A 21,836-nucleotide genomic window follows, 5' to 3' on the forward strand; every position below is an offset into this window, starting at 1 on the left:
AGCACACCCAAGGAAAAGAAAACACTGGTGGAAAAGAATGGGGGGGGAAGAGATATTGCGACGGTGCCCGTGATAAAACCAGAGTCAACATTGGACCCGAGTTTCAAAGTTGGCACGATCTAAGAGATTTCAAAGGGCACGAAGTCGAGGTGAAGGAGCTCGGTGGTCGTGGGGGAGGAGCGTGAGAGTTTTAAACATTGAAAATCTGACAGAGTGCCCTCGATCCTCCGGACTTGCCGACTGGGACTTTAACAAGTTAAAATTCAACAGGTTGCCAGTTGTGCTGTAATACTGCCATCTAGTGGGCACTTTGCGGAACCTTAGATGAGTAGCTGAGTGATTGTATGTCCCCCTAAAGCCTTAAACCCTGAACCCTCAGGGACTACTGACGTCACCTGGTATATGGTTGAGTGTGGGGGTCTCAGAGGGTCTAAAATGGTAAATACAAATGGGAGAGAACTTGGCATGTCATGTTACTTTGATGGCACAAAACATGTTATCTAAATGTTTGGGCTTTTGTTTTACAGCCTGATCTGAACATCTTCCAGGTTCTTATCCTCCAAGAACTGTGAAATCATTTATTTACTTGGTTTAGTTTTTCAATGAGCTTAAATAAGCTAAATGAAAATAGTTAGTTGATTGATAAACCAGGTGTATAGTCTTAGACGACATTCCTATGATTTCAAGTGTTCCATATTAAATATTTAATGTTTCTGTGTAAATATAATATTCCAAACATGCGCTGTCATCTCCTTTTACCTTTTTTTTGTTAATTCCTCCGGGCTTCCCCATGCTAACCCCGTGTTATGTTGCAACGCTATGAACTGTGGGTAATTCCCTCAGGAGAAGTCAGCATCGATGCTGACTTACCGAATGGGTGGGTGAAAGTGGGCATAAAGAACTCAAAAAGTCAGTGAGCGAGCCCTTGTGCACCTGACCATGTGACAGTGGGACAGACCTGAACCCTCAGGGACTCAACAGGAATGCGCACCAATGTCTGTGAGTCCGTGAGGGGGGACATTGAGACCAGGTTCATGGTCCAGGTAATGTGGATGCAGAACTAAAAGTTTTGGTCTGATCCATTAAACAGCCTCCACACAGTCAATAAGCTACACTGTCGTCTAAAACAGTAGTGATAATATATATAATTACCCTGGTGGGATATGCATAACGTAAAAGAAAAAGCAATATTTGAAGCCCGGTGTGAATGTGATGTCCTGCTGTGGTTGTTGTAAGGTCCAAAATGACTGAGGTGAGCCATCAGCAGTGGGGACAGGTGGACGGCCTGGGCAGGGTGGACCTGTGGGTTCTCCAGTCCTCTAAGGTGCGTGTGGAGGTTCTCACCCTGGGAGCCATCATCCGCTCTGTGTGTAGCAGAGGGAAGGATGGCCACATGGAGGACATAGTCCTGGGCTACGATGACCTGGAAGGTAGGAAGAGGGGGAAATCTGTATTTTTATAGACTGCATGAAGAAGAATGAGAAGTCTCACATGTGGTCAGGCTTCTAAACAGTTTGCTGTGTGACCCCACACATTAAATTTGAGCTGAAATGCAAATTAAATCCTTCTCGAACACACAGGGCCGCTGCTAAGGTTTTGGAGGCCCTAAGCATAACTAGTCAGGGAGTCAAACTAGTCATAAGTTTCAGGAGCTTCATAGCCAAATTGCAGTTTCGTACTTCTCAACCTCTTCTGTTTGAGCTCAGGTTCAATGTTAAGAGTCTCACACAGCTCCTTGGCAGTTGCTATGGCCTCAGAAAACCCAGACTGCCTGTACTTTGTAAGAGAGGCTTTTGCAGTCTCAATGAGCCTTGCAGCAATGTCAAGCTGCATTGAGGATGACTGCAGCACCTTGTTCACCTGGTTGGTGACGGAAAGAACTTCAGCCCAAACAATGGTGCAGATCAGAAATCTGAATGAGCCAACCTCTTCTGCCAGGCTTTGAGCATCTGATCTTGCAACAGGTTCAGTGACAGCTTGTCTTGCTTCCAAGAGAGCTTCTCTCACCTCTTTAACTTGACTTTGGAACAGCTACAACACTCTGAAGTCTACTCTCCCATCTTCATCACTCCATGATTTCAGAGTTAACTTGACATGTTTGAGTAAGATGTCCCACCGCTGTATGGCTGCTGAGAAAAAAACAAAACAGCCTCTGAATGTATCCAAAATAGCCAATTGCATCCGTAGATGACTTCGCAGCATCTGATATGACCAGATTCATTGTATGTGCGGCACAAGGGACAAACACTGCCCTTGAATTCAGTTGTAGCAGTCTGGCCTGCACTCCTTGCCTCTGTCCTCTCATATTGGCTCCATTATCATAGGCCTGTCCTCTGCAATCGTCAAAGGAAATGCCAAGTTCCCTCAACTTTTCCAGAACAACATTTGATAAATTGTGGCCTGTCTTTTCAACCACATGTATCCAAGGAAGTACTCTTTGATGTCGGGCTTAGGCATCAATTCCACAATGCGCACAACAAGAGACATTTGTTTCTTATGGCTGATGTCCGGGGCGCAGTCAAGAATGATGGCATAATATTTAACTTCCTGGATATTTTCCACAATGGTCTGAACTGTTTGGGAGGAGATAATCTCTATTATTTCATTTTGAGTCTGTTATCCAAGATGCGTTTTGGAAGCCTCATCTTTAAATTTGGCCACAATACTCTCTGTAACTGAATCAAATTGAGCCAGCAGCTCTTCCTCTTTCAAAAAATTGCCATTGTCTTGTGTGTATAGACTTTGCGAAGAGCCCCTAAAAGGCAAACTTCTGGTGGCTAGAGACAGGGTTATTGAGAACAACCGTTTCAGGACATCTCACCATCTTTTCTTCCCTGCCTCCATTAAGGCCAGCTCCTGCTGGTCTATAGCTAGGTTCTTCCTCAGTCGCATATCCAGTTCCCTCCATTTCAACATGCACTTGGTATGGTCTGGGCTACCTTCATGGCCCCTCAAGCAGATGTTAATGTTGGACCAGTCGCCATAGCCTGTTTCAGTCAGCTTAATGCTCTTTAACCCAAACAGCTTACATGCAAAACAGAACACAGCATTGTTCTTTGGAGAGTAGACAAGCCAGCTTCTTTGAATTTTCTCTCTATTGGGAAGGGATTTGAATTGGAGGTTCATGTGAAATGCCCTTCCATCTGGGTCTTTTGGAAAAGAAAATGTGGCTGGAACTTTGAATGTTCCTCTTCTCACAATCTCAACCCTGTCAGTGTCTGAAATATGTGCAGGCCAAAGGGCTGGGTCTGTTGCAGATGGCACATTTATCTCTGCATCATCAAGGCTTTCAGTTATGGGTGTGGATGTAGCATCTTCTGAGGTGACTGTTGTTGTTTGTGTCTGTGTACTTGAACCTTCAGACACAGCGGGTGGTTGCTGGAGTTGGAGTTGCTCAGGTTGCTGGGGTTGGTGGCTGCTTGTTGCACTGCTTGTAGAGGGTTGCTCATCATCTGATTCATCCTCCTGCCGACGTGGTGCTCCTTGAACAAACTTTAGCATTGACCCTAGTGCTGGGCGGTATGACCAAAAATGTATATCACGGTATTTTTCAAAATGATATCGGTTTCACGGTATTTGACGGTATTTTTTTTTTCAAGCACAACTGGGTGTTAACCTAATTTTCTAATAATTTAGAGAATAATTACTGCAGTAAATTGGCTTGGACTGACATATTTTAATGTCATAAGGAGTGAATATTGTAGAAAAACATTAATGTCCACACTAGCATTAATGATGTGAAGGAATCAGAATGCATGACTGTTGCAGTCAAAATACAGAACCCTTTATTGTTTTGCAACTTGAAAAAACATCTTTTGTAAACCAACTGGCTACACAATGTAAACAATACGTCTCCTGTAACTGCAATATGAAGACTTCTTTATCCACTGGACATCAATTAAGGCAACATCCATAAATAATATTGAAACAAATAAATTTAAAAAATAAATAGTTCCACAGTTTGCTTTTCTTGTCGTAGGCAGTCCCCCTAGCAAACGCGTCTTTGAGTGACATTTGACTCGTCTCTTCTCCCGCAGTGCGAACAGCGGCTACAACTTTAGCCCGACGGCATTTGCAGAATATTGTTGTTTGTTCGACGTCGATTTTTTAAAGCCGAAGAATTTCCAAACAACAGACACGGCTCCTCTTTTCGGCACAAGTTCTTCTGTTTCATTGCTTGCTCGTTCGGAACTTTCGGCGAAAGTTTCGGCGAAAAAAAGAAATGGATAAACACGGCGAAAGTTTCGGCAAAAAGAAACTTTCGCCGTGTTTATCTATTTTTTCACCGCATCTTACGCTCAACACAGGCTGTGCTCTCGCATGCTGCTTGTTTGGTGCAGCTGCTAAACAGCCCCCTCTCAAACAATGTCCGGCGGCGCGACGTTCCGCCGCTCTGCGTTCCCGACGTTCATACGCTACACACTCACCGGTATTGGGGTATATGAAAAATGCATATCATAAACAAAAAAACCACCGGTATTCGGTATGAACCGGTATACCGCCCAGCACTAATTGACCCTGTGAATATGTTTTAAATAAAGAAAATGTCATTAGTAAAAGCTAAATAAAATACCAAAACATTAGGATTTTCTGATGACAAACATATCATGTCACACTACTGTATCTGTAAAGTACTTAATTACATTATGCTATCTAGTAGCCTATGTATTTCACAATGATTGGAGAACTACATGATAGATGAAACTATTTTATTATATTAATTTAGTGGAACATAGACAAATTCCTTAAATATTAATATACTCTAATCCTACACATTAAACAAAACAATGGTGGCATTTTGCAAATAACCAAAAGTGAAGACACCATATTTTGGCACAACCGTGACAATTTCTAAAATTGACCAGCAGATGTCACCCTTTCCATCGCCTCAGAAGGAATTGAACCCCAACAAACAGTATTAGCCCAACCAACTAAACTGTGCGTTTATCTTTCCAGCATTCTGCTAACTGCATGCATGCATGTCTATCTTAAGTAGTGGATACATTACATCCATATGCCTTAAATAAAAGTTCTGAACTAATTCTCACTATTCTTGGTAAATTCATCAGCCTGCCTAATCTCTGGTCGCTGTCTGATCATGTTGTGTCACGAACTTGTAGGCAGAAAAGATTTGGACTGAAGCAGTGCACTGACAGCTAACTACAATGTTGTTGACTTCATACAAGGCGCCCAATATCTACAGACTACAGCAGGGCTATTTGATTAGTTTTTAATGAGGGCCGGTTGATGGAAATGATCCAAAATGAGGGGCTGGAAAAATATGGCTTGGAATGAATGAGCATTAATTGCTACAGACACTGTAAAACACTGTGTGCATATTTGTCTTTATTTTACCAAGTAAAATATAAATTATTGCTTTACTGAGAGTTCAACAGCTTCTCAAAATACAGGTAGTAATAGGTTTACTGAGAGTGCAACATCTTCTCAAAATGCAGTACAAATAGCTTTACTCAGAATGCAACAGCTTTTTCTGAAACAATCCTTAACATAGGCTGACTGTTAGTGTTAACTGGCATGCAGTGGCCCACTTGGCAAAATGTGCCATCTAATGAGAGAAATGGCATTTGTTTGATTTAGCAAGAGCAGTGAAATCGGGAGTATATGTCGTCATGGCAATACGCATACAGTGGTGCAGGTGCTCAGCAGTGAGGGATGCGTGATTATTAGTCTTAATGGCATTCATGTGTAGGGTTGGGCATCGTTTGAATTTTAACGATTCCGATTCCTTGTTTCGATTCCGGTTCCAAACGATTCTCGATTCCGATTCTTTTAAGAGGCAGGGTAAAAAAAAGTTTAGGATATTTTAAATGAGCTAGCTAACCAACGGTCTTTCTTAATGAAATAGTCTGACCTTCTCCATCAATTTTAATTCTATGAACTTTTTACTTTTTATGAACTTTACTATGAATTTCTCACAGGGCTGTACAATATAAATATCAAATCTATGAATTTTAATATAAATATGATAAATTATGAATACATTTTCACAGGGGTACACTTTCCTCAAGAGAGCTTTATTTTTTGAAAACCTCATGAAAACACATTTACAGTGTATGATGCTGCAGTACTTTAACATGTTACCGTGCTCCCACTGATGGGCTAACCTGGTGCCGAATAGCAAATAAACAATAAGAAACAACGTATAAAACCTTCCTTTTGTTGCGCGACATCTTCCCCTTTGCCGCTAAGGTGAACGGAGTAGGCTCAGCACATCGCGGAGTCGTGGAGTCACCAGCCTGGCTCACGTTAGCGATCTCAGGTCGTAAATTGTATATGAAAAAATACGTGGGCTAATTTGTTAGCTGCCTCAATGTTGGCGCAAGACATATTATTTATTGTTTAACTTTCCGGATTCGGACTGCGGTTCAGTCACTGCGGTGCCACGCTGGGGGTCGGACCCGGACCCGGACCCGGAGCCAGAGGAAGACGCAGCGGAGGATGGTCAGTGCGTCAAAGACGGGGCACACATTTATTTCTACTCCATGAGGAGGTGCTTTTTCGTGTCCGTCGTGCACCCTCCTATGCACAAAATAATCTTGTCTCAAGTGCATTTTACCGAGATTTTGTTTGTTTAACAATAACTTTTTCGAAAAGTATCTCACCAGTTGTGTGTCCATCCGTTGGAATTAATCCAAGTAGATCCTCTTGAAAGTACTCGCCATCAAAAGATCTAATATAGAGGCACAGCTGTGCTACATCGCTGCTGTCAGTTGATTCATCAACAGCTTTTCTTGATTGAATCAATCATGCTGTTTCAGGTTTTCTCATCTGTAACAGCCTCCTCAATCGATGCAAGCATACAGTCTTTGACGGTCTCAGCATCTGTAAAGGGCCTTTTCTTTTTGCCTTATATCCAGGCAACTTGATGTGATGCTGCTATTCCTCTCTCTTGAACTGAACAAGCCCGAAACAGGGTTTGCCGTCTCTGTTCATAGCACAAAGTTAGCCCCAAAATCTTCTGGCGGTGAGCGTCAGAGCCCAGTGGGAAAGTGGTGTTGAAGTTAGCATGATTAGTCTTAAAATGCCTTCCCAAGTTATACTCTACACACTGATATAGTACACTTGTTGCAGAGTAAACATACAGGCTTCCCAATGGCAAATGTATACACATACTTTTCTGTCCATTCACTATTGAATTGTCGGTTTTCTGTCAACTTTCCGTTTTTTTAAGTAGAAAGCGACATTGTGGTGATTCAACCAGACGGAACGGTCATCGGGCGCGAAAAGTACACAAAGAACGTAGCGGGAGTGCGCGGTGAGGATTGTTGTGGACGCGCGCCAAGCAAGTATACAGTACACTGTGCTGCACGGAGATGAGAGAAGGCAGCTCATATCTCATATCGGCCACTCTACGGCCAACATTATTAGTTCTCTCTCTCACTAAAAGGGCCAGTAAATATTCGTTTGTGGACCGGATCTGGCCCGGGGGCCGCCAATTGAATAGCCCTGGACTACAGTGACAACTGTCAATTATTTGCAAACGTGCCACATGCATTGGGAAATCTAGATTAGGCTATATAATTTAGGGTTTAGAGCTACATCAAATCCATTTGCAAGGTAACCTAGCCTAGGTTGCTGACGTTAGCTATGAGCAACATCACTGAACGTTATGTTCGCAAAACAATTAGACCTACAACACGGGCAATTAGACAATTAGACCTACCAGCAAGGGATGCACGGGCATCATCTCTCTTTGTTTTCTTCCTTCGCTTTTCAGCTCCAGCAGATCAACATCCACAGATTGCTCATTATGGCCACTTCAAGCAGAAGCCGACACAGAGCAAACTCAGCAAAGATGCAAACTGGGCTATACCATTTCAGGGAAGCAGGGCGGTGGGAGACTGTTTTTATATATTAGGCAAAAACAGTTAATTTGCACGAATTGAGTGATGGGGTACATATTTTTTAAAGGAGTCATAACCTGGTTTTATACGTATCCAACCCCCCTTGGATCGCTTTGGATCAATTCGTAAAACTTATTAGAAAAAAAAAAAAAAATTTTAATCAAACATTGAGCTTGTTCTGACCCTTTTTCGTACCGCGATTTTATCACGCGAGATTACGCGCGAGGTTTTGACTGGTCCGGATGTGCATTGTATAATATGTAATGAGGCGCGCGTTGATTCGCCGCAGGAAGGACAGAGCCGGGGGGGGCTTGCCTGCATGCAGACTCCAAAACATAATGGCGGCGCTTCGGCGATTTCAGGTAGCGGACGGGGCGGGGTTGGGTGGTGAAAGAGGGGTGGGCTTATGCAAGTAGCCGCCACGGTGACGTCACCGAAGGCGCAGAATCAAAATCTCGTGCTTTAGGAATGCACACCCTTGTGTGCTATTCCTGTTCGGAAAAAGAGCAGAAGCGAAAAAACGGCGCCACTTTCAAACTCCAGCCTTTCAGGCAAGTTTCAACTGAGGTCAAACACAGATATGCATGTTTTAACAAGAGAAATTGCGATTTCCTGGTGATGACTCCTTTAACAAAAAAATGGCGAGCAGCGGCCCTGCGAACACATCCCCGTCCATATTGTTCACCTATTTAATACTTGCCCCGGACAAGTGATTTATTTTATTTTTAAATCAGCCTGTACCAACCAATTTTAACCAATAATATGATGACATCCACCCATTTACCAACCATCCAACCACTGAGAGCTCTTTACAGTACATGACAGCATTAAACAATTCACACATTCATACACTGATGACAGAGGCTGCCATGCAAGGTGCAACCTGCCCATCAGGATCGAACTCAACTCGTTTTAATCATTTTCTCGTATTTGCATCTTATTTGCTTTGGCGACCACAATCAGATCACAGAAATAAGGAAGGCCTATTGTGTTGTTTAAATAATGTTAATGTTGCCTTTGATAACACAATAGTTCTCCCAGAAAGGAAGTGAGGCAAAGGAGCTGCAGGTTACCAGAAGGTTACCATTGCAAGGGTGAAGAAGTATACCGTGTGTGGTGTTGACAGGTTACGTTTCAGATAAGCGCTACCTGGGTGCCGTGGTGGGCCGCGTGGCCAACAGGATCGCACTGGGGCGCTTTGTGGTGGATGGGAAGGAGTACCAGCTGGATATCAATAACGGACCTAATGCTCTGCATGGAGGGCTGCGGGGCTTCAGCAAGGTAAGATGTAGAGCTGTGTGTCATCAGTGAGTTTGTAGAAGGCTTATCGAAGTTTCGGTTAAATGCAGATTGTTTCCCTCTTTGAACTTGTTGGGCTGCAGGAACAGAAGGCTTTGAACAGAGTCAGAATATGAGTTACTTTAGATTCAGAGCATCTTAAATTTAACTCTAATTCCACAACGTTTAGCTGAGGCACTGCAGTCCGCAATGAATGCTTTATCCATTTGTCATTATCCCTCAGGAGTTTTATTGATTGTATCAATCAGAAAACAAAAATGAATACAGTCCAGGCAGGTAGTTAGTGACCCATAATCCATTGTTTGTCTGTTTGCTCAGCTGCCCAAAAAAACAGGGGGCTATTGCACAAAACCTAGATAAGAGATTAAGCCGAGATTTCCCAGTCATCCCAGCTGAAGTTATCCATGAACCGGTTGCATGAAAACATGTAACATACACTATGTTGCCAAAAGAATTTGCTCACCTGCCTTGACTCCCATATGAATTTAAGTGATATCCCATTCTTAATCCATAGGGTTTAATATGACGTCAGTCCACCCTTTACAGCTATAACAACTTCAACTCAAGATTTAGGAGTGTGGGTCATTCCGTGTCATTTCATCAAATGCCTCCCACCTGACCATCTCAGAATGTCCTGAAAAAATTCACGTACAAAGACACACTTGTTAATAAGACAAATCCAAAATATTAGGTCTCTACTGTCAATAGTTTTCTCATGAAACATCATTGAATGAAGGGTAGTTTAGACAGTGTTTGGCATCATGCTCTGAAAAGCCATTTTTAAACAGCAATATCTGGAAAACTGTCTCACCTGTGGCCTTCAAAATTTCTACAGTGTATATCTGTTACTAATAGCCTCCAGACATGAAATATCAGGGGTGTAGCTCAATGATAACCTAGTATGGTAGGAACTTAAAATGTGGCTTGTTGAAATAAAGTAGTACATTTGAAGAGTGGCTCCCATTTTTGCAGATAAAAGGCTTCTATCACTTCTGCCTCTATCTCTGGTGTTAGCTTAAACATTCTACAAAATATGGTTTCTCTTAGATTATTAGTTTCACAGATATTAAGGCTCAAAAATGGAAGTAAACACATCTTTGCCCAACTTCAGAGTCATATTCCAAAAAACTGACAACACGTATCAGGTCCAAACTTACTTTTTTTGAAAGATCATATTCTTGTTAAAATCATATTAAAAAATTGGGAGGGTATTTTGCCTCATTTTGTCGCAGTGATTTTTTAAAATCCTGATATTGGTGGGGTGTTTGTGGCCGGTTTTGGTATTGCATGTCCTAACAGCCTACTTGTGAACATCACAGCAGGGCAATTCAATTGTGTTTTTTACCATTTACCAAAGACTTACATGTGACTAAATGCTACTGATAAATTTAGCCTTACGAAAACATTAAAATGTAGCACAGTTGTAGTTACAGAGGCAATAAGTCCTTGAATGTCCTTTAAAGACATTGAACTGCTCTCAGTCTCCATGCGCCCCTTCTATCTACCCAGGGAATTCCCGCAGATTTTCGTTACTGTTGTTTATATCCACCCGAAGGCGAACGAAAGCACTGCTCTTGAAATAATCCATAACACTGTTCAGAAATTACAAGCAGTGTCCCCCGATGCCCCAAACCTAATTTTAGGCGATTTTAATCATTGTTCTTTGGACAAAATTCTTAAATGTTTTTATAAACACGTGTCCTGCCCAACTAGAAACGGAAAGATTCTTGATCAGTGCTATGGCTCCATCAAAGGTGCCTATAAATCCGTCCCTCTCCCCCCCCCTGGGTTCTGCCGATCACATCTGCGTGCATCTTATACCAGTGTATCGCACTTGCCTGCAGAGAGGGAAAGTGGTTACCAGGCAAGTGAAAGTCTGGTCTGAGGAGGCCACGCTGGTGCTGCAAGGCTGCTTGGACTGTACCCTATGGAAGGAGTTTGTCCAATCCTCACGGGACATAGATGAACTGACTGAAGTGGTCAGCTCATGGGTCGCACATTGTGAGAACACTGTAATTCCCCAGAAAACTGTTAAAACATACCCCAATAACAAGCCATGGGTGAGAAAATAACTTAAAGATTTACTGAAAAAGAAAAAGATAGCATTCAGACAAAATAACCTTCAAGAATTACACAGCATCCAAAAGGAGATTAAACGTGAAATCAAAAGGGCTAAATGGGACTATAAATCCAAAATGGAACACAAACTGAGCAATAACCTCTTAGGCCCAGCATGGGACAGTATTAAAACAATGGTGGGTCTAAATGACAAAACAAAGAAAAAGGTGGTACTGGAAGGCTATACCTCAGACATATCCCTGGCCCAAGAACTAAATCAATTCTACTCAAGATTTGATAAACACGATTTTAGCAACGAAATTATTGCCCAAAAACAGTCTTTACTGTCCCTGTCCCAATCAGCTGTCTGTTTTTCGGCACAAAGTGTTGTGAACACTTTTAAACACTGTAAAGCCAAAACAAGTCCGGGCCCGGACAACATTGGTGGCCATGTCCTTTCTCGTTGTGCAGAACAGCTCGGCCCAATCTTTTATTATATTTTTAATCAATCCATGTGTCAACAGAAGGTCCCTGACTTATGGAAACAGTCAACTATAGTCCCTGTTGCAAAGAACAGCCACCCCAAGTCTCTAAATGATTACAGACCCATAGCCCTGACATCACTTGTGATGAAGTCCTTTGAAAAGCTGATCAGAAGAGAACTGTCATTTAGGACAAACAGCCTCCTGGACCCACTACAGTTTGCATACAGACCCAACAGCGGGGTCCAGGATGCAACTCTCACTGTACTGAACCTCATCCTCAAACATCTTGAGGGCAACAAAAATCATGCCAGACTACTGTTTGTGGACTTCTCATCAGCTTTTAACACCATTGAGCCCCTCCTATTGGCGGAGAAGCTCCTGCATCAGTTCCAACTGGAGGCTAACCTTGTGGGCTGGATATTAGACTTCCTCACAAATAGATCCCAGCGAGTTAGAGTAAATGGTCATCTTTCTGACTTGGCCCTCACATCAACTGGCTCGCCGCAGGGGTGTGTTCTCTCCCCCCTTCTCTATATTCTCTACACCAATGACTGCCGCTCTGTGACCGATGATCGACACATTGTGAAATTTGCTGATGATACAGTTATTGTCAGCTTACTGAACAATGAGGAAACTTCACATGGTCCGGTAATCGACCACTTTACAACATGGTGTCAGGATGCCTCTCTTGAACTGAATGCCTTAAAGACGAAGGACATGTGTATTGACTTTAGGCGTAATGTCATTAACCATGTAAAAACTACTATAAATGGTCAGGAAATAGAGGTGGTTAAAGAGTACAAGTATCTAGGATCCATTATTGATGAAAAGTTGTGTTTCGATCCAAATACTAGTTTGCTTTGCAAGAAAGGCCAGCAGCGCCTGTATTGCCTTAGGAAGCTGGCCAAGTTTAATGTGGTCAAGGCCCTGATGACCCTTTTCTACAGGTCCTTTGTTGAGTCAGTTGTAACCTTTTCCTTAATCTGCTGGTATGGGTCTATCACTGTTAAACAAAAAAACTCCCTCTCCAAGATTATTAAGGTGAGCAGCATTTCAGATGTTGCCATCCGGGTCACGCTTCAAACTCCCACAACTCAAGACCAACAGATATAAATACTCTTTTGTTCCCGCAGCCACTCCACTTCTAAATTCCATAAAGAACCATAGATAGCATAGACAACACCCCCCTCCCCAACTCACACTTTGGATGTGCTGAGCCTCTTCCCTTATGTACATATGTATGCATATGTGTGTGTATGTGTATATGTACACTCAACAAAAATATAAACGCAACACTTTTGTTTTTGCTCCCATTTTTCATGAGATGGACTTAAAGATCTAAAATTCATTCCAGATACACAATATTACCATTTCTCTCAAACATTGTTCACAAATCTGTCTAAATGTGTGATAGTGAGCACTTCTGCTTTGCTGAGATAATCCATCCCACCTCACAGGTGTGCCACATCAAGATGCTGATCTGACATCATGATTAGTGCACAGGTGTACCTTATACTGCCCACAATAAAAGGCCACTCTGAAATGTGCAGTTTTGTCTCACAGCAAAATGCCACAGATGTCACAAGCATTGAGGGAGCGTGCAATTGGCATGCTGACAGCAGGAATGTCAACCAGATCTGTTGCTCGTGCATTGAATGTTCATTTCTCCACCATAAGCCGTCTCCAAAGGCGTTTCAGAGAATATGGCAGTACATCCAACCGGCCTCACAACCGCAGACCACGTGTAACCACACCAGCCCAGGACCTCCACATCCAGCAGGTTCACCTCCAAGATCGTCTGAGACCAGCCACTCAGACAGCTGCTGAAACAATTGGTTTGCATAACCAAACAATTTCTGCACAAACTGTCAGAAACCGTCTCAGGGAAGCTCAACTGCATGCTCGTCGTCCTCATCGGGGTCTTGACCTTACTCCAGCTCGTCGCCGTAACAGACTTGAGTGGGCAAATGCTCACATTCGATGGCGTCTGGCACGTTGGAGAGGTGTTCTCTTCACGGATGAATCTCGGTTTACATTGTTCAGGGCAGATGGCAGACAGCGTGTGTGGCGTCGTGTGGGTGAGCGCTTTGCTGATGTCAATGTTGTGGATCGAGTGGCCCATGGTGGTGGTGGGGTTATGGTATGGACAGGCATCTGTTATGGACGAAGAACACAGGTGCATTTTATTGATGGCATTTTGAATGCACAGAGATACCGTGATGAGATCCTGAGGCCCATTGTTGTGCCATACATCCATGAACATCACCTCATGTTTCAGCAAGATAATGCACGGCCCCATGTTGCAAGGATCTGTACACAATTCTTGGAAGCTGAAAATGTCCCAGTTCTTGCATGGCCAGCATACTCACCGGCAGAGGTGGGTAGTAACGCGTTACATTTACTCCGTTATATTTACTTGAGTAACTTTTTGGAAAAATTAGTTTCAAAGCAGCATACTTTTTACTTTTACTTAAGTAAATTTGTGAAGGAGCGGTACTTTTACTCCGTTACATTGGGCTGATTCTGCTCGCTACTTTTTTTTTTTTATCGATCCGTCTGCTGCATGGTCTGTTTTGTTTATGTGGGGACCAGAGCCAGTGGCGCCGCCAGCCGGAATCCTGTACGCACTGTGCGTACTTTTTTTGAAGGTGGACTAGATATTTAAATTTCAGCGGGTGACACCAAACCACGTCTGCCCAAGCAAGTCAGAGCTTTTCTTTCGCTCACACAGTGACCTGGAGAGACGCAGCCGCATTTGAGAGGACGATCGCGCGTGTGTGCGCAATTACGCATAGCTTGTGTTGGCCCCTCTCCACTACACAATACAGCTCTGCTCTAGTCTCGTCACCTCTCTGCTGTTGAGCACTGTGGGCCGAGCCGATGCACGTCTCTCTCCCCGGGCCGGGAGAGTTATCATACCGTACTGTGCGTGTGTGTCCAAGCGTGTGTGTACGTGCGTGCGTGCGTGCGTGCGTGGAGTTGCGCTTGTGTTTAGGGCGCGGATGGAGGGCACAAAAAAAATATTTGCACCGGGCCGATCACCATGATATACGCTACTGATTTCACTGATACTGAAAACATTCGATTTTGTCTTAAAAAAGTATTTTTCCATTTGTTGTTGTATTTTGCCGTTTCTGTGCGTACATTGAAATTGAACTGACCAGAGCAATGATTTAAGATCGGGACTTCCCAGAGGCTCTGTGACATGACTGCATCTCACCAATCAAATGTAGCCACTAGCGACGTCTAACTCCGTTTCACCAATCAGGCAAAGCCTAAGCCATCACATGACCGCACACACATTCCCCGCGGCAAACAGGCGGAAAAGAGTGCAGAAACAAAACGATGGAGACGGCATGCAATTCCGAAGAAGCCGAAGAGGAGGAGGCACAACACCCCTGGCCCCACATAAAAGAAATGTTCACACTCCAGGCAAAAAAAAAAAACAGCTACATTATGCGTTGCCATTTGTGTCTCCCGAAACAAGTGGAGTTATTTATTTATTATTGTTTATTATAAACTGTTTCAGTTGGGGAATTCTCCGTGCATTATTTGACATTATTTGACCTGATTAATAAAGGAGGTTACTCGGCAGTTACTCTGTACTTGAGTAGTTTTTTCACCCATTACTTTTTACTCTTACTCAAGTAGCACAGGGTGACAATACTTTTTACTTTTACTTGAGTCATATTATTCTAAAGTAACAGTACTCAGTACAATTTTTGGCTACTCTACCCACCTCTGCTCACCGGACATGTCACCCATTGAGCATGTTTGGGATGTGCTTGACCGGCGTATACGACAGCGTGTACCAGTTCCCACTAATATCCAGCAACTTCGCACAGCCATTGAAGAGGAGTGGACCAACATTCCACAGGCCACAATTGACAATCTGATAAACTCTATGTGAAGAAGATGTGTTGCACTGCATGAGGCAAATGGTGGTCACACCAGATACTGACTGGTTCTGAGTCCCCAGACCCCCAATAAAGCAAAAAAATGTGCATTTCAGGGTGACAGTCTAAGGCACACCTGTGCACTAATCATGATGTCAGATCAGCATCTTGATGTGGCACACCTGTGAGGTGGGATGGATTATCTCAGCAAAGCAGAAGTGCTCACTATCACACATTTAGACTGATTTGTGAACAATGTTTGAGAGAAATGGTAATATTGTGTATCTGGAATGAATTTTGGATCTTTAAGTCCATCTCATGAAAAATGGGAGCAAAAACAAAAGTGTTGCGTTTATATTTTTGTTGAGTGTATATACATGTGCATATGTGCATGTGTACAGTACGTATATGTGTGTATGTATGTATATGTGTGTGTATGTATATGTATATATATATACAGCATGTATTTATTCTTTTTTTTTTTTACATATATGGTGTGTGTATGGTGTATGATGTGTTTTATTATTTTACATACTATTTATGACTGTGACTTTAGTGTTTTTGTGATTGTGTGTGACTTGGATCTGTCGTACTATCTTCTGCACAACAAATTGCCCCACTGGGGGACAATAAAGTATTTTGAAATTGAATTGAATTGAAATTGAATGTGAGTTAAACATGCTGAAAGCAGCTTTTAATGTCTTGAACCATGAACAAACATAGCATAATATTGAAGAGTGTACATTTTGTCATACTTTAAGTACATACATTACACAACCAAATCAAATAATCTTAATTTGAGCATAAAGATTTTACATTACAATAGAAAAGTCTCCAAAGTTTGATATTGAATAAGAGTTTGTCTCTATGCTCACTTTGAGGGATCACACATTTTTCATCTTTTAGATCCAATTCCTTCGTCACATTCATTAATTTGGCAGTCACTTTACAAATTGTCTAATGTACATCTCTGCTCTGTTGTGCTCATCTTTTTTGATGGCATACATGCGCCCAGATTCTGTAGAGGGAACGTCAAATCTTGCAATTCTATGCTGCAGTGGGACATTACACGTCTTCTCTTCTTGGCCAGTAGAAACTCTTGGCAGGGCCATGTGGGTGCATGAACTGAACCAGTACATCTTCATCTGAAACATCTCTGATACTTCCTATCTACCATTTCTGATCATACACACAACTCACATATTGTCTCATAGTGAGCATAGAGACAAACCGTTATTCAATATCAAACTTTGGAGACTTTTCTACTGTAATGTAAAATCTTTATGCTCAAATTAAGATTATTTGATTTGGTTGTGTAATGTATGTACTTAAAGTATGACAAAATGTACAGTCTTCAATATTATGCTATGTTTGTTCATGGTTCAAAAGCTGCTTTCAGCATGTTACCTCACATTCAAGGACTTATTGCCTCTGTAACTACAACTGTGCTACATTTTAATGTTTTCGTAAGGCAAAATTTATCAGTAGCATTTAGTCACATGTAAGTCTTTGGTAAATGGTAAAAAAAAACACAATTGAATTTCCCTGCTGTGATGTTTACAAGTAGGCTGTTAGGACATGCAGTAACAAAAACTGCCACAAAAACCCCACCAATATCAGGATTTTAAAAAATCACTGCGACAAAATGAGGCAAAACACCCTCCCGATTTTTTAATATGATTTTAACAAGAATATGATCTTTCAAAAAAAGTAAGTTTGGACCTAATATGTGTTGTCAGTTTATTGGAATATGACTCTGAAGTTGGGCAAAGATGTGTTTACTTCCATATTTGAGCCTTAATATCTGTGAAACTGATAATCTAAGAGAGACCATATTTTGTAGAATGTTTAAGCTAACACCAGAGATAGAGGCAGAAGTGATAGAAGTCTTTTATCTGCAAAAATGGGAGCTCAGCCACTCTTCAAATGTACTACTTTATTTCAACAAGCCACATTTTAAGTACCTACCATACTAGATTATCATTGAGCTACACCCCCGATATTCCATGTCTGGAGGCTATTAGTAACAGATATACTCTGTAAAAATTTTGAAGGCCACAGGTGAGATAGTTTTCCAGATATTGCTGTTTAAAAATGGCTTTTCAGAGCATGATGCCAAAAACCATCTAAACTACCCTTCATTCAATGATGTTTCATGAGAAAACTATTGACAGTAGAGACCTAATATTTTGGATTTGTCCTATTAACAAGTGTGTCTTTGTACGTGAATTTTTTCAGGACATTCTGAGATCTGAGGAAAGATTTTCAGAAATTTGATGAAATGACACCGAATGAACCGTGTGTTTATGGGACTTTTTGACCATTCTTCCAGAAGAGTATTTGTGAGGTCACACACTGATGTTGGAGGGAAGGCCTGGCTCTCAGTCTCCACTCTAATTCATCCCAAAGGTGTTCTATCGGGTTGAGGTCAGGACTCTGTGCAGGCCAGTCAAGTTCATCCACATGAAACTTTCTCCTCCATGTCTTTATGGACCTTGCTTTGTGCACTGGTGCAAGGGGCAGTCATGTTGGAACAGGAAGGGGCCATCCCCAAACTGTTCCACACAGTTTGGAGCATGGGATTGTCCAACATCTCTTGGTATGCTGAAGCATTCAGAGTTCCTTTCACTGGAACTAAGGGGCCAAGCCCAGCTCCTGAGAAACAACCCCACACCATAATCCCCCTCCACCACACTTTACACGTGGCACAATGCAGTCAGACAAGTACCGTTGTCCTGGCAACCGCCAAACCCAGACTCGTCCATCAGATTGCCAGATGGAGAAGCGTGATTGGTCACGTCTCCACTGCTCTAGAGTCCAGTGGCGGCATGCTTTACACCACTGCATCCAACGCTTTGCATTGCACTTGCTGATGTATGGCTTGGATACATATGCTGGATATGCGGTTCGCCATGGAAACCCATTCCATGAAGCTCTCTACACTGTTCTTGAGCTAATCTGAAGGCCACATGAAGTTTTGAGGTCTGTAGTGATTGACTCTGCAGAAAGTTGGCGACCTCTGTGCACTATGTGCCTCAGCATCTGCATCTACTTCTTGATGTATTATCTCAGTAAACATTGTAAACATGAGTTTATGGTCTCAATATCTAGTTTCAAGTCTTCTTCAATCCAGCATGATGTTCATTTTGTACATTATGGTCCATTTAGAGTCCAACAGACCAGAAAGCAGGGGATGCTTTAGGGGGCGGGGCTACCTGCTGATTGACAGATTGCTACCACGCTACCAATGCAGTTAGCTTCTAAGATGACTTTAACACTTGAATTATGAAGCTAACTTTGTTAGAATCCAGGTGGATCCAGTAAGGTTGCTGTTGTGTTCCTCGTGTTCACCAGTTCCATCCATCGCACCTCCACAGTCCAAATATGGTCACTTCCTTCAGTGGTTGTAAAAATTCCAAGATGGTGACGGCAAAAATGACTAACTTGAGGCTTCAAAACGTCACCATGACTATGTCAACTTCTGAAATACGGTCTTTGGGCTTGAATGTGTCTGATGTTCATAGATATACATATGTATGTAAAAGTCCCAGATTTAATACTATTTCAATGTATCCACAGTCCTCCTGTAATGCATCCTAGAGGTCAGCCAGTCACTGTCTCGACTAAAGTTACGGATCTTTTAGTGTGAAATACACTCACTACATAAACACCAAACACCGTCCTCAACAACAAGGAGTTTTGTACTGAAACCCCTCAATGATCAGAGTGGTGAAGCCTCATATTGAGATATGTATCCACTGCTACATGTGTGCTTCCTTTTACATGCCCTGTTACTGATCTCTCGTGATGATGATTATGATACGTCAATACTGTGTGATGCTGTTCACATGTGTTGGTGTCGTCAGGCTGTGTGGACGGCTACAGCAGTGGACGGAGGCGTTCAGCTGAGTCTCATCAGTCCAGATGGAGACCAGAGGTTTCCTGGAGAGGTCCATGTCTCTGTCTGCTACACCCTGCAGGTAAACACACGTGGTTCAGAGCTCTGTTCTAGTCATCAACCCCAAAACAACCTTTAATGAAAGAGACAGTGAGTGATAACACTGTTTGTCATTCCACTTCATGCTTAAAGTTACTCTGAGGAACTTTGAACTGAAACATTTATTTATTATTTTATTTTATTTTTTACCGTTTTTGCCTTTTATTGAGAGAGTGAGAGTGAAAGGGAGCGAGAGAGATGAGGATGACGTTGCAGAAAGTGCAGCCAGTCACATTCGAGCCCGGGGCCGCTGCTGTGAGGACTCAGCCCCGGTACGTGGGACGCCAACTCTACCACCAAACCATCCTGGCGCCCCAAAATGAAACATTTTAAAGGGATAGTTCGGAATTTTGGACATAAGACCTATTTTCCACCTGAGCCGGTGTGTTGGAGATGTCTGGAGACGTTTTCAAGACATTTCATTCAGGTCTTCTAGTTGCAGAGTTCGCTTGTGCTATGGCTAGTGCAAGTCAATGGTTCTAGCTAGCATGGCATTAAAAACAGTCTTGCCCACTCCACAGTGCACCCGAGGCAAATCAATTAAAACACTAGACTGTCGATGTACATATCTGTATTGATAGAATAATATTTGAAACAAAACTAACCTCGCATCGCATGAATCATCCATTTTTTGAGGGACTAGTTTCTCAGCAGCAGCGGAACTTTACTTTGCTCCGTCGGACTCAAAACTCTAAGATGCGCTGCTCGGAATCCAGCCGGTAAATACACACCTGAACACCGCCGATTTGTCGGCCCTTAAGCCCCCAAGGCTGTCTGAAAAGCCCTCGGAGCTCACTCAAACACCGGGCAGCACACGGCCCCGCGAAGCCACAATTACGCACTGCGAACCCGAACCTCTGCTCCGTCCAGAGAACCGTAAGCCCTCGGAGGCGTTGCGGGGAATCCCTCCGGTAAATACACACCTGAACACCGCCGAATTGTCGGCCCTTATGCCCCCAAGGCTGTCTGAAAAGCGCTTGAACCTCACACAAACACCGGGCAGCACACGGCCACGCGAATCCACACATGCGGACTCTCCGTCGGACTCAAAACTCTTAAGACGCGCCGCCCGAAATACTGCCCGTAAATAGGCAATCGAACCGGGCCGAATTGTCGGGCCTCAGACCTGGGTGAAAAGCGCTTGGACCTCACGCAAACACCGGGCAGCCCACGGCCCAGCCAACCCACAATTACACACCGCAAACCCGAACCTCTGCTCCGTCCGTAGACCCGCAAACCCTCGGACACGTTGCGGGGGATCCCTCCTGGCACCACCAATCTCCGTTTGTTCGGTCCCGGTTCTCAGCTCCAGCGGGGGCTATATCGGTCTCCACAGACGCTCGTTCACGTTCTGCCCTTTGAGCATCCCACACGCGCAATTCTTCCTCTGTATATTCAGGCTCGTACAGGTACGGTTGGGTTTGGGTGGAAAAAACTCCTCATCAGAGTCTTCAAAAGTTTCAGTATATTCTCCAAAAGTGGCCATTTCTGTGAGATTGAAGAAACTAGCACTGCAGGCTACTCTGCGTCTGTAGCAATGACAGCAGGTAAACAAACTATTATAGAACCGGTAACTTATAAGTGCTAGGTGATATCAGTCCGCCGCTGCCATAGCCTACTAGGAAGTATGACACGCTGCTGCTGCTGAGACATAAATCCTTAAAAATGCAAGGTTGGTTTTATTTCAAACATTCTATCAACACAGATATGTACATCGATAGTCTGCCGTTATAATTGATTTGACTCGGGTGCACTGTGGAGTCGGTATGAGTGTTTTTAATGCCATGCTAACTAGAACCATTGACTTGCGCTAGCCATAGCACAAGCGAACTCGGCAACTAGAAGAACTGAATGAAATGTCTCGAAAATGTCTCCAGACGTCTCGAACACACCGGCTGAGTTGGAAAATAGGTCTTATGTCCAAAATTCCGAACTATCCCTTTAATTTAATCAATTTAACAGGGGGAGAGGGGTTATTTTTATATAGGTAGTCTTTATTTCTATCATGTGATTATATTTCCTCCTACATCAGACGAAACCATTTACAGGTTCACCAGAAACCATTTCAGCTCAGACGCCAGCAGGGCCTCCACCAGGGCCTCCAGCAGAGCCCCCAGCAGGGCCCCCAGCAACGACCAGTCCACCACGTTAGTGTCTCATGCCAAAAACCGTTGATTTGAACCAAACAAGGATTTTCCTACCCAACTGAAGGAGATTTGTGGCAGAAAGCCATGAA

At 43.1% G+C, this 21,836-nt stretch overlaps 1 protein-coding gene across 1 annotated transcript in view; it reads left to right on the top strand.

Annotated features, from left to right (window-relative positions):
* galm (galactose mutarotase) overlaps nt 1-21,836 on the top strand; it is a 44,802-nt gene that overhangs the window by 7,968 nt on the left and 14,998 nt on the right. Inside the window, exons 3-5 of the mRNA XM_084021675.1 lie at nt 1,237-1,430; nt 8,992-9,146; nt 19,470-19,583. Coding sequence (XP_083877801.1) covers nt 1,244-1,430; nt 8,992-9,146; nt 19,470-19,583 — 456 coding nt within the window. The 5' untranslated portion in view covers nt 1,237-1,243. The remainder of the gene's footprint in view (nt 1-1,236; nt 1,431-8,991; nt 9,147-19,469; nt 19,584-21,836) is intronic.

Source organism: Eutrigla gurnardus (assembly GCF_963514095.1).
Source record: "Eutrigla gurnardus genome assembly, chromosome: 11".
Lineage (NCBI taxonomy): Eukaryota > Metazoa > Chordata > Actinopteri > Perciformes > Triglidae > Eutrigla > Eutrigla gurnardus.